Raw genomic sequence first — 12,926 nt, forward strand, 5'->3', positions numbered from 1 at the left:
GCCCTGCACCTACCACCCCACCCGGCACCCGCCCTTTCCCAAAATAGCAGGCACGCTATTCCGGTGTCCTTATAACCCTTGTTCCACGAGGTTTAAGGGATTTGTGGGAATAGTGCCTTATTTTGAAATTTGGCATTGTCTACACTGCACCACATTTCAAAATAAACTCTTTTAATCTAGACTCGGAATAAGATGTGCAAATTGCGTAGCTTATGCTGACAGAAGGATGCTGCATAGACACACCCTAAGATGCCACAGGACTTCTTATCTTTTCTGCTCCTGTTTAATCAGTTAACCAGTTAAACTTAACTTTTAACCAATTGACTAATCAAATGGGATTTTACATCCCAAATTCAGGCAGCTTTGAAAGTCACCTTGAATAGCTAGGTCCCCCAGTAAATACTGAGCACTAGATTCTTCATTGGCATGTGAGGAACGGGAATGGGGGCATGGTGATTCATTTAGATAATGAATGGACGTGACATCAGCAGCACAGAAAATTAGGTTAAAAAAAAACCCAACCGATTTTGAGGCCAGAGATGTATTCCTCAATTCATTATTTTTAGCAGGTGATTATCTCACCGCTGCTGTGTCTGAGTCACTGAGCTGTGAGCCGTGTGACTGACACCAGACCAGAGAGCTGCCCTTGTCCCCCTGTAGCTCAGGCATTGGGGTTCTGATGCGGCTGGGGTTGCTCATTTGCTGGATGGTCCCCAGAACATTCCTCCACGGCAGCCGGGACTGGCTCCAGACACAACCTGAAAACAAGGAACTTTCTTTCTACAGTGTGCAGAGCTGGGGAAAGAGGTATGCTTGGTCACTAGCTTCTCCTTTTCCGGAGACACAAGGTGGGTAAGATATTACCTTCTATGGACTAACATCTGTTGATGAGAGACAAGCTCTGTGTAGTTCAAAAGCTTGGCTGTCTCATCTACAGGAGTTAGTTCAATAAAGGATATTACTTCACCCACCCTGTCTCTACTGTCTTGGGCTACTGTCCACAGCTACAACACTTGAAGCAGAAATATCTCAATTCAGGTTATTATAGCAACGTTCAATTGGAAAGGATCCCCCGTATGCTCTAGGACCAGAGAAAAGAATAAATCATTCACCTCTCCATAGCTAGTGTAGAACACAGGCAGCTGCGTAGCAGCAACACTGCAGGACAGGAAGTCAAGATGGCTCTTGTATTGATCTAAAACTGCAAAGAGAACATGAGTTATATTCATAGATTCCAAGGCCAGAAGGAACCACTGTGATTATCTAGCCTGACCTCCCATATCACAGGTCAGAGAACTGCTCCCCAATAATTCCTAGAGCAGAGCTTTTAGAAAAACAGCCCATCTGGATTTTAAAGCTGTCAGTGACAGAGAATCCACCATGGCTGTTTGTAAACTGTTCCAGTGATTAATTGCCACTGATAAAAAGTTATGCCTATCTACAGTCTGAATTGGTCTAGTTTTCACTTCCGCTCATTGATTAAATATTGGACCTCTCTGCTAGATTAAAGAGCCCATTATTCAGAACTGGATCCCCATGTAGCTAGATAATTATAGACTGTCATCCACTCATCCTTTGTCTCTCTGTAGACTGAGCTCTTTGAGTCTCTCTCTGTAAGGCATATTCTATAAGCCTTTCATCATTCCCATAGCTCTTCTCTGAAATAGGGATGTGACAGGTAACAGGTTAACCAGTTATCCGGCATGCATTGTCCTTAACGGGTGATGCTTACTGAGTAACAGTTAACTGATACCTGGGAGCAGCCTGTTGCAGGAGGAGGACTGTTCTAGCCTCACCAGGCTCCTGCGTGGGGCAGCCCCATGTGGGTTAACCGATTAAATGGGATTTGACATCCCTACTCCGAACCCTCTGCAGTTTATCAACATCCTTCTTGAATCATGGATGGCAGAACTGGCCATAGGATTCTAGCTGCTGGAACACCAGTCCCAAATGGAGGAAAAATAACCTCTCTACGCAACTCAAGATTATCCTGTTCAGGCACCCTGGGATCGCATGAGCCCCTTTGATCACTGCATCACCCTGGGAGCTGATGCTCAGCTGATTATCCCCCTTCCCCCCCAAAAAAAATTGTTTTCAAGAGTCCCCGCACCTGTAAATACAGCGGACAATCTTTGTTCCTACAGGCAGACGTTTAAAGCTAGCAGTACTAACATGCAAAGTGTTTGCTTATGTCCATTCACCCCAGCAATCTGGATCACTCTGTATGAGCCACCCGTTCAACTTTGATGTCAGCTTCAAACTTTATCAGGGATGATTTTCATTCTGTTCGGATTGTGTTCAAATAGCACAGGGCCGAGAACAGATTGCTGCAGGACTCCATTAGGAACTTAGACTTGGGGATTCCCTATGTCCAGTTTCATATGGAAACCACTCAGTTCACTGGTTGTTAATTGGTGTCCTGCATTGTTTCTATCTCTGATGGCCTGGGCAGTTCAGGGTGCAGTCCATGCCAGTGACGTGCCTGTCCTGTTCCTCCCTGCTTTGCTGCTGTAGCTCCCAACCTGGGCTACTCACAACCAGCTTACCAGCACATAGACCACACTCTGTGTGGAACTATAGGCCCAGGCCAGCAGCAGATCCAGCTACACACTGAGCTCCATCAGCCTTATTTACAACTAGCAAGATGACCCCAACACAGCCCTAGTCTTTAATTTCCCCCAAACGATATGCCCTGAAATGTCCAGCCCTCTCCAGCTCAGAGAAATAATGAAGTTCATTGCTCCAGAAAAGAGATAAAACTGCACCAACAGCTTCCTAATTGAACTGGGGGTAAATACACCCTTCCCTTAAACACAGGGCTGAGTTGGGTTGTGGTAAGAGGAAAGTGCATTTATTTACAAAATAGACAGAGGAGTAAGTCAGTTCACATATAAGACATTAAAATAGAGTCACGAGTAAAACAAAACCTGCTTCTAAAAATCCCAAACTTAATCTAGCCAGGTACAATCTTTGCCTAAACAGGTTTCTCGCCTATATTCAATTTCCAGACTCCACCCCTGCCCTTTAGTTGAAGGACCTCTCTCAGCTCACACAAGCTCCATTTTCATAGGTCTGTCTTGTGATGGACACCAAAGGTGACTTGTGCCTTTCCTTATAGTTTGCAAAGTTCAGCAATGTTTCCAGAGGCAGGATGACTTCCTGCTGTTCTTTCCTCTCTGTGGGCTTCCCGCCCCCCTGAAGATAAATAGGGTTTCCACTGGTTGTTTCCACCATTCTTGATTTACACAGGAGACAGGTAGTTAGCTGTCTGTGCCATTCTCTGCTGTCTGGGCAAACTGTATAGCCTAATATAAATGTGTAGCCATAATTTCTGACAGTGTTCATACGTACGTTTCACATGATTAATCACCACTGTGTCCTTAGCTTTCAGAAAAGACCTCACTCGATACACTTTCATAATACAGTAATACTGTGTACTGCCGGTTGATTATCAACTGAGTTGGTGCAGGCCAGGGTGGCAGAGGCTATGCTGCCAGCCAGCAGCTGCTCCCCAGGGCTGGGGTACTTGCTGCCACCCTGTGGTCATCCATGGGTATAACTGTCCCTGCTCTCCCACCCCTCCCTTTCCGTTGATTGAAAAACAATCACATTCCAGGCAGATCCCATTGTCCTGGCACAACCAAACCATGGCCTTGCTTTAAATTAGGAGAAGAGGAAGCTGCACCCCAAATCTGGTGGCCCGCGCTCTTACCGTTTAGGAGGAGGTATTGAACAAATGTACAGACGGATACAGACAGACGCACAAACAATCTAAAATACATAGCAGACTTACCAGATCCTTGAAAAGACAATGAGAATGTAACTGTCTGGTGGAAAAAGCACAATCCTTTGCTTAGGGGGTAATTCCTCCTTGGCAAATCAATTTTAAGAAGTATAATTTCAAAGTGTCCGTAGTCAGATTATGCACCTACATGACAATATTAATATCCAGGAAGATAGGAGTTATCCAGTGACGATCTATATCTAACGAAGTGTCCTGTAATAACGACGAGGTAGGGCTGGGCAGGCCAACAAACTCATTGTCAGACACCCAAGCGGCACGTTCCTTCTGCCCTAGGACTGTTCTTAACATCAATAACATTCAAAATATCACGCCGTACCAGAAAGAAGTTGCAGATTTGATCCTACTCAGAGCAATGTGCACAAGCCAGCCCATCCAGCACAGAGGGGGCATTCAGCTGTTGCAGAAAAGCTACCCATGACATGACTGCCAGGTGTCCTTTCAAACTTCATCTCTTCCATGGTTAGAGGAACAGCCAGCCAAGGGCTTTGCTGCGCGTTTCTGTCCTAGCCAAGACCCCGTTCCTACAAGCACACAGGGGACACTCTGAATCCCCTGTTGAAAGGCAAAAAGACAGACTCAAAGCAACATCAGTGATACAAATTTTATTTTAACATTAATTTATTGTGAAACAAGCAGTGTCAGTCTTACACAGGCGCCAAACCCCTCCCTGCACACCCAATATTAACCTCGAATGCACAGCCGTTACTCAGCAGGGGCAGGAATTTTTGTTAGCATTTTGTGTGAACTCCAGTTTCTGCACCTTTCCCTGCTGCCTCTCCATATCTCGATAGAGCAGGGACTTCTGGGCCTTCAACCGGCAGGCCAGGCACATGAAAATCGACTCCACATTCTGACTCTCTTTGGGGTCCTTGGCTGACGTTTCAAACAAAAGCATGTTATGAGCATCGGCGAATTTCAGGGCCAGGCTGGAGGGCACCTGAATTTGTTCTCGTAAGTCACATTTGTTCCCAACGAGCACCTTGGGGACGAAAGGAGGCACCGCGTGCCCGTTGCACTCCTCAATCCACATCTTGAGATTGGCGAAGGAGGCCATCTTCGTGACATCGTAGACAAAGATGACAGCGTGCACATTGCGGTAATAGTGTTCGACCATGCTCTTCCGGAACCGCTCCTGGCCGGCTGTGTCCCAGACCTGCACCTAGAAAACAAAGCACACTGTGCCTGAGGGAACCGACATGGAGGGGCGGGACAGCACGCAGCGTTCCCCCACCCCACCATCAAGCAGGTCTTGGGTCTCAGGAACAGACAGTATTGTGTTGGGAGAGGCTGGATGCACAGACACTTGGGGCATTCCTCTTAGTCTGTCTCTTTCTCAATATGTACATAACCCTTGTTCAGCTTTTTAGCAAGGCCAGACAACTGCTGAACTCCATGAAGTTAATTCCCCTTCACCTCAAGCACACTGCTGAGTACAGCACGTTTAGGGAGAAGTCCTCCCTGGGGCAGCCTTTGCTTCCCCTGCAAATGGTCCCTGTACTCTGGCCCAGAAACCTTGGATCCTCCGTCCTTGTACTGCACCTGGTTTACTCCAAGCAAACTGGTTGTCTGGAATCCAACCACTTTTGCTGAGCATCCTGCCTGCCGCACCCCTCTGGCAGGCCCTACGAGCATCTCTATAGAAAGCGTATCCTCTTCTCAACGCGTTTCATTGCCAGCTTCACCGTAGCAACGATGTGCACTAACCACTAGGCATTTCAGCCCCACGCCAGGAATCAGTCCTCCCCCAGCATTGAAGCCCAGAAGCGAAGAACCCTATAATGCACCAGCCAGTTGTACAAAGGTGAATCCGAAGGGGGAAGAAATAGCTGAATTTCTTCTTGACCCCTGCAGGTGCACCCTGAAGCCTGGGGGGTTTATTGTTTTTTAAAGCTATAATAGAATGTTGAAACCATCCAGTTTCCATATCAACCCTGTGCCAGCATCTGCGGCAGGGGAATCTCTGGAGCTGGGCACAGGCTGACCGAAAATGAGCATGTGATGGGGCGGGGAGAGAAAGATACAAGTGGAGGACATGAAAAAGCAGAGAGCAGTATTCTCCCTTTAATCACATAAGCCCACAACTCGGAGCTTTAAGAACAAATATGGTGAGACTTGCAATCAAATGGCGAGAATTGCCCGACTCTCGTTCCACCTTCAGAAGCCCTCAGACTGCTCAGCTGCTGGGGTGACTCTGGCTGCAGTGTGCCAAGCCGCCCAGCTCTCTGCTACCTCCCCGATCCAAGCAAAGTTTACCAGCCTCAGACAGGGAGCCTGAATTCCCATAGTCAGGCCCTGGGCTGGCAGCCAAATCCAACCCACGCACTGAGAGAACGTGGACTCAGGATGAGTTAACATTTTGCAGAATCTCAGCTTTCATTTTCAAAGGGGGTTGCTAGCCCTTACGTTGGCAAATAAAAATCTGAACACACCTGAGTGCAGGCCAAAGGCTCAGAAACTGGGCGGGGGAGTGGGGGAACGAGGGGGAAGCCACCCAGCTTTGGTTTTCGCTCATGGTCTTGGAACACAAGAACATCCAGACCGGGTCAGACCAAAGGCCCATCCAGCCCAGTGTCCCATCTTCTGACAGTGGCCAACACCAGGTGCCCCAGAGGGAGTGAACAGAACAAAGAATCCTCACCTGATCCCTCTCCTGTCATCCATTCCCAGCCCCTGACAAACAGGCTAAGGACACCATTCCTACCCACCCCAGCTAATAGCCATTGATGGACCTAACATCCATGAATTTATCTAACTCTTTTTTGAGCCCTATTAAAGTCCTGGTCTTCACAACATCCTCTGGCAAGGAGTTCCACAGGTTGACTGTGCACTCAGTTAAATGCTTCCTTTTATTTGTTTTAAACCTGCTACCTAATTAATTTCATTTGGTGACCCCTAGTTCTTGTGTTATGGGAATAAATAAAGAGCATTTACTTATTTACTTTCACCACACCAGTCCTGATATTATAGACCTCCATAACATTCCCCCTTAGTCATCTCTTTTCTTATTAATCTCTCCTCAGATGGCAGCCATTCCATACCCCTCATCATTTTTGTTGCCCTTTCCTGAACTTTTTCCAGTGCCGAGGTATCTGTTTTTGAGATAAGGTGACCACATCTGCTCGCAGTATTCAAGATGTGGGTGTGCCACAGATTTACACAGAGGCAATCAGATCTTTTTTGTCTCATTATCTATCCCTTTCTTAATGATTCCTAACATTTGCTTTGCTGTCTTGACTGCTGCTGCACACAGAGTGGATGTTTTCAGAGAATCCATAATGACTCCAAGCTCTGTCTCTCCAGTGGTAATAGCTAATTCAGTCCCCGTCATTTTATAGGTATAATTGGGATTATGTCTTCCTAATGTGCATTGCTTTGCATTTATCAACATTAAAATTCACCTGACATTTTGTTGCCCTATCATCTAGTTTTGTGAGACCCTTTTGAAGCGCCTGCCAGTCTGCTTTGGTCTGAGCTCTCGAGTGGTTTTGTACCATCAGTTTGGGCTGTCTGGGGAGGTGACCCTGGGATGGTCATCTCCTCCTATGGAAAGAGTCTGGTGCAAGAGACTGGCACCCCCAGAGCCAGGTGCTTGAGGCCTGTTCCCAGCATGGCCAGTACAGCCTGACAGAGCAAGGAGCAGCCCATGGGCGACCCGCCGTCTCCACATGCCGCTGCAGCTAACCCTGCCCGGGCCTCGAACTGCAGCCACAGCAAATGGCTGGTTCACAGTTCTGCTCTGCAAACGGCAGCCTGGACCCCTTCCCCAGGGCCCTCAAAGCCTAGTGGCAGGAGTCCTGGGATCTGGAGCAGCTACCAGCTCTTTCTGCCAAATCCTCCCCCCTCCCCGGTCTCCCATGCAGTTCCCATGTTCCAAATCAGGGTTGGCTGGACCCACACTAACCTCACCTCCTCTTCCTCCTCCCCCCCGCCCCTGGGAAGTTTCCACCCCCCACAGGCCCCACTCTCCTGCTACCCTCATATCTCAGCACCCACCTGCCCTCCTGCCCCTCCCCACCAAACCCTCCTACAGCTCCCACTGGCCCCTCCTGCCCCTCCTCCCGCAACCCCTCTTCTCATCTTCATGGGCCTTTCTGCCCCCATTCACCTTATGCCCCCCCGCCCCCGCCAATGCTTCACACCTCTGATGCCCCCCAACCCCTCTGGCCTCCAGTGCCCCTGGACCTCCCCCGTTCCTGTCCCTGCCACTTGCTACTCCACTCACTGCTCCACACACGCCTTTGGATCTTACTGCCCCTGCTCTCGCTCCCCACCGCAGCTCTCCCCCTCCACAGCGGGCCTCACTCACACCTCACTGTCCCCATCTCCGGAATGCGTTTACAGCCTGGCCCCTCTCCCCCGGTTACTTCACAACAGCCTCTGCTCCCCTGTTCCTCTCTGGCCTCCCCATGTCTCACCCCCGCCAGCTACCAGCCCCCTCAGCACACCTCCATCCTCTTCCGCCCCTGCCAAGCCCCAGGCCTAGGTCTTCTGCCTACGATGTGACCGGTAAGGGGGGAGGCTCACCGGTTCCCGTTAGCCAGAAGGGGCTGGAGCAGCTCCCCACCCGCTGCAGGGAGGGCAGAACAGCCCTTGTTCTTGGTGGGGGGAGTGCTCCAGCCCATCCCCCTTTAATCAGCTAGCCACTTGAATGGGATTTTACATCTCTCCTTTGGCCTTTGCACGACCATGGCCATGGCACACCCGGGGAGCCCCCATCTCTCCCTCTGCTGCCGGTGCCCTGAACCAACCCTGCCTGCTCTCTGGTGCCTGCCCTCTTGGTCACGAGCCCCTGCTTTCCCCCACCGCCCTTAGCAATCCACTCACCCCACGCCCCTCGCCACCCCCATCCCCTCCTCCCTCACTGACCTCTGCTCCCCCATCTCCCACCGCCCCAATTCCCCACCCACCACTGCCCTCTGCTCCCCCATCCCCCAATTCCCCACCCGCCACTGCCCTCTGCTCCCCCATCCCCCAATTCCCCACCCGCCACTGCCCTCTGCTCCCCCATCCCCCAATTCCCCACCCGCCACTGCCCTCTTCCCCCTCCTCCCCCACCACCCCAATTCCCCACCCGCCACTGCCCTCTGCTCCCCCATCCCCCACTTCCCTTCCGCCACTGCCCTCTTCCCCCTCCTCCCCCAATTCCCTTTTGCCACTCCCCACTGCTCCCCCCATCCCCCAATTCCCTTTTGCCATTGCCCTCTTCCCCCTCCTCCCCCATCCCCCAATTCCCTCCTCCCCCTTTGCCCCGCTCGCCACCGCCCTCCTCTTCCTCTCCCCCCTCACTGCCCCCCCGGCCCCACCTTGATTTTCTCCCCCTCGATCTCCACCGTCTTCTCCCTGAAGTCCACGCCGATGGTGGCCTCGGTGCTGGCGGGGAAGGCGCCGCCGCAGAAGCGGAAGGTCAGGCAGGTTTTGCCCACGTTGGAGTCGCCGATGACGATGATTTTGAAGATGCGGAGCCGCAGGCACTGCTCCAGCGAGGCGTCCAGCTCGGCCGGCCCGCAGGGCTGCATGCCGGGCGCGGGAGCCGGGGCTGCGGGGCCGGGCGCGGGGAGCCGGGCGGCGCCCGCACACAAAGGCAGGCGGCGGCGAGCCCGGCGGGTCAGGTGGCTGGTGCCTGTGCGGCGCGGCGGAGACCCTCCCCGTGGCCGCCCGGCCCCATTGCGCCCCCGGCAGCGCACGGCGCCGCGCCGAGTAAGGGGCGGCCCGGCGCGCACTGCCCCGCCCCGGCGCTGGGCCAGGCGCTCTGCGGGCGGGGGCGGCCCGGCCGGCTTCGCTCCCACGTGCTCCGGTCTAAGGCCCCGGGGAGAGGAGCCCTGCGGCGGACTGGGGGAAGCGACAGGGGCAACCCCTCCCCCCAGCAACCTCAGCCCCAGCGGGGAGCAGGCAGGGGCAGCGACCCCCCCCCCGGTGCCACCTGCTCTGCGGGAACGGCCAGGGGAGAGGGGAGCCCCTGGGCACAGCCTGGCATCTCGGCTGCAGCGGGCCCAGCGTGTGTACCAGTGGGCAGCCCTGTCCCTCCGCCCTGGGCCAGGCAAGCAGAGAGGCGCGCTCTGGCTGGCAGGAGACTGGCCTAGACCACCAGACTCAGGGGCTCCATGCAGGCCAGAGACAGGGCTGACATTTACATTAACACACCCAGGCGCAGACACTGTGCACCGCCGAAGCAGAGACAGACAGAGCCTGGGTATCTGCTGGGGGGACCAGCAAGGCATGCCTGGATAAGTGTCCTGGCCTACACCCCCGCTTGTACAGTCCCTGGAGAGTCATCCCGTCAGCAGGCTGGGACCCACGGACCTGCAGCAGTCCCCAGTTCTCCCCCTGGCTCCGGCCCAGGCAGACTCCTGGGAAGGATTGTGTGGTGCCCCTCCCAGCCACAATGCTCTCAGCGAACCTTTGCAGCCACACGGCCCCCTGTTCACACACAGGCAGCGAGTTATCAGTCACCTGGCTACACAACCTGGAAACCCTTCCAGGAGCAGGGAGAGGAAAAGGTTCAGAGGAGAGTTCAGCCTCCCTTGAGCCAAGACCATTTTGGCCAGTGCCGTCCCTCTGCCTTTCTCCCAGCCTCTGGTGCAAGCTGCCACCTAACCCCATGGTGACCGCTTCTCCCAGCCACCGGATACCGGTCAGTCCCTGCCAGCACCTGCAGAGCCCTACTGAGTTCCACCTGGCCAGAGTGTCCCCGGATCAGGATCAGTGCTTCAGTCCCATTGTCTTTGTGGACCTGGCCTTGACATAGGTCAGTTTCAGCCAGACCTTTAACAACCCAGTAACTCCACCCCAGACAGTTACATGACACAAAACCTCATGGCTCCTGTTCCGCTCCAAGAGCGGGTTTTTACCCTTTTGCACCTAGCACTGCAGGCACATAGGGAAACCGAGTCATGCACAGGCATAAAAATATTACAGAAAATTCCCACTTTGTCCCAGAGGGTATCTGTGGGCTTGTACCCCAACCACTTAGATCAATCTAACTGATGTTGCTCAGGGTGGAATTATGTCACTTCCAGGTGTGGCTTATATACCCTGAGCAACATACGTAATACTAGCCTAAGTGCCGGTGTGGACCTCTCTGTCCAGGGAGAGCTTCCCCCGCCGACACAGCTACCACATCTTCCCGAGGCTGCCAAGAGAGCACTCGTCCATCGGTGTGGAGTGTCTCCCCCAGGCGCAGTACTGCGGGTGTGGCCCAGCCCCCAGTCTGCTCCTTCCTTGTCTTTGCCTACGCTGGGGATCTACTCCACATCCAGAAAGTGGCCTATCTTCACTCCTGCACACTGCCACTGCAGCAAGGCTGTCCCGACCAATACACCAAATATACAGCCACGTAGGGCATCACAACATTGGGGAATTTGGCATGGGGCATCGCTGGCTCTGGCAGCCAGCCACATCCCCCCGCCTGCCCCCCGGGGCCAGGAACAATCCTCCCACTCCGCTCACTACCCCCCATCAGTGAGTACAGGGAGCCGTTCCACTCCTCACCCTAGTTCCCCTCCCTCCCCCAAGCGGTAAGCAGAGTGGGCTGGGATGAGGTTACTCTGTTTCCCACTGCAGCCCCATGAGGGGCTGCCTGTCTCCTCCCTGCCCCTGCAGCTCTGGGCCAGCCCCCTACAGCTCCTGACCCCGCAGTGGAGCATGTCCCCCCTATGGGGAGCTGCATGGAGCACCAAAACTTCTAAGGGCCCTGTGACCGCAGACATGGCAGAGTTGACTCCCAGGGACCTTGCCGGCCTGCACGACTGGCCGGAGAGGAGGCAAAGCTGAGCGCAGACAAGACCTGTGCTTTCATCCTCCATTGCCCTGTCTTGGGTCCTGGGGCCTTCGTTAGTGCCCAGGGGTCTCCACAGTGCTCCTTCACCCCTCCCTCACCTATTCCGTTCCCCACCAGCCAGTCCCTCCTCCACAGTATGTTGGGGTGGGAGGGACACAGCAGCTGCTGGCTATTAGCACTGGCAGAGCAGAGCTGTGACTGCTGCCCAAGGGCCTAGCGTGACTGTCCAGAGCAATGCATGCACACTGCACTGCCAACGCTGCTGGCCGGATTGTGCTGCAGCCCTTCCCCCTCCACCCTGGCTCAGTGAATGGCTCCAACACCCTTCCCTGTAGTCAAGGAAACCAAGCTAGAGCCTGGCTAGTAGTCATGGCTGCAGCTGGGAGGCGGATTCTCCTGGCCAGGACTGGAAACGCATTCAGAGCAGGCTCAGGGGGACTGCAGCACAGAAAATGCTGCTGCTAAAGCCAGTGCATCTAGCAAGGGGCTAGGAGAAAATGTTTTGAGGGATTCTTTGTTAGTAGCAACAGCCAGGGATTTAGAAGTTTCCAGTCCCTCCCTTGGGCAGGGTGCAACGGAAATACAGAGAGAAGGATTCTAGCCACCCCAGGGGAGCTTATTGCAGATTTGGGCTCCAGGTTACACCCTGAAGGTGGAGGAACGGTTACATCTCCACTTCAAGACAAGTCCCAGAGCAGGGTGACTGGTGCCTGCAGGGGAAGGGGGTGCAGCAAGGGCCACCCAGAGGGATTGTGTTGGAGGCAGGGGAGGAGCGTGAAGCCTGACACAGAGAGGCACAGGGAGCAGCCAGTTGCTTTGAGCAGCTTATGGCTGCTTCCTGCCAGAAGGTCCTGGAGGAGAGGGCTGCAGGGCCGCATCTTGCTCACCCCTGCAATCAACCCAAGCTCTGGGATTCAGCGCTGTGGGTTTCACTGCAGTGTAGACTTACCCTGAGAGCCAAAGGGTTCACTTAACCAGCAGGTACAAGAAGGGTCTAGTTATACAATGAGCCCAATAAGGACTGGACAGAGCAGCTACTGGTGCACTGGCATATGCTTGTAGGGCACAGTGAGGTAGGTGTTCCACTGGACAAGAACCCATCCTCTGCATTTTTATATCCCATCCCCTCACTCTTCAATTCTGTAAAAAAAAAAACAAAAAAAAAACAGGAGTCCTGGGGCACCTTAAAAACTAGCAGATTTGTTGGGCCTCAGCGTTCGTGGGTAAAACCCACTTCGTTGGCTGGAGGGAGGCTGTGACGGGAAGCACAAGGAGCAAGTTGGGCTCCTATGGAAGTAGTCTGGAAGGACCCAGTGCTTCCCAGGAGAGGCCAAGCTCAGAGGT

At 53.5% G+C, this 12,926-nt stretch overlaps 1 protein-coding gene across 1 annotated transcript; it reads right to left on the reverse strand.

Moving 5' to 3' along the window:
- Positions 1-4,392: 4,392 nt before the first annotated feature.
- On the reverse strand, positions 4,393-11,254 carry RAB33A (RAB33A, member RAS oncogene family). Its single transcript, XM_075896640.2, has 2 exons — positions 9,109-11,254; positions 4,393-4,964 (listed from the first exon to the last, which is right to left on the reverse strand). The coding sequence occupies exons 1-2, from the start codon at positions 10,021-10,023 to the stop codon at positions 4,512-4,514; spliced, it is 1,368 nt and encodes a 455-aa protein (XP_075752755.2). The 5' UTR covers positions 10,024-11,254; the 3' UTR covers positions 4,393-4,511.
- Positions 11,255-12,926: the final 1,672 nt, after the last annotated feature.

This window comes from Pelodiscus sinensis, chromosome 13, assembly GCF_052426305.1.
Source record: "Pelodiscus sinensis isolate ZL-2025 chromosome 13, ASM5242630v1, whole genome shotgun sequence".
Lineage (NCBI taxonomy): Eukaryota > Metazoa > Chordata > Testudines > Trionychidae > Pelodiscus > Pelodiscus sinensis.

Coding starts and splice junctions, on each gene's coding strand:
- RAB33A (XM_075896640.2), bottom strand. CDS start 10,023: ATGCCTTGCTGGTCCCCCCAGCAGATACCCAGGCTCTGTCTGTCTCTG. Junction 4,965..9,108: donor TCGAGGGGGAGAAAATCAAG/GTGGGGCCGGGG, acceptor TTTGTTTTCTAG/GTGCAGGTCTGGGACACAGC.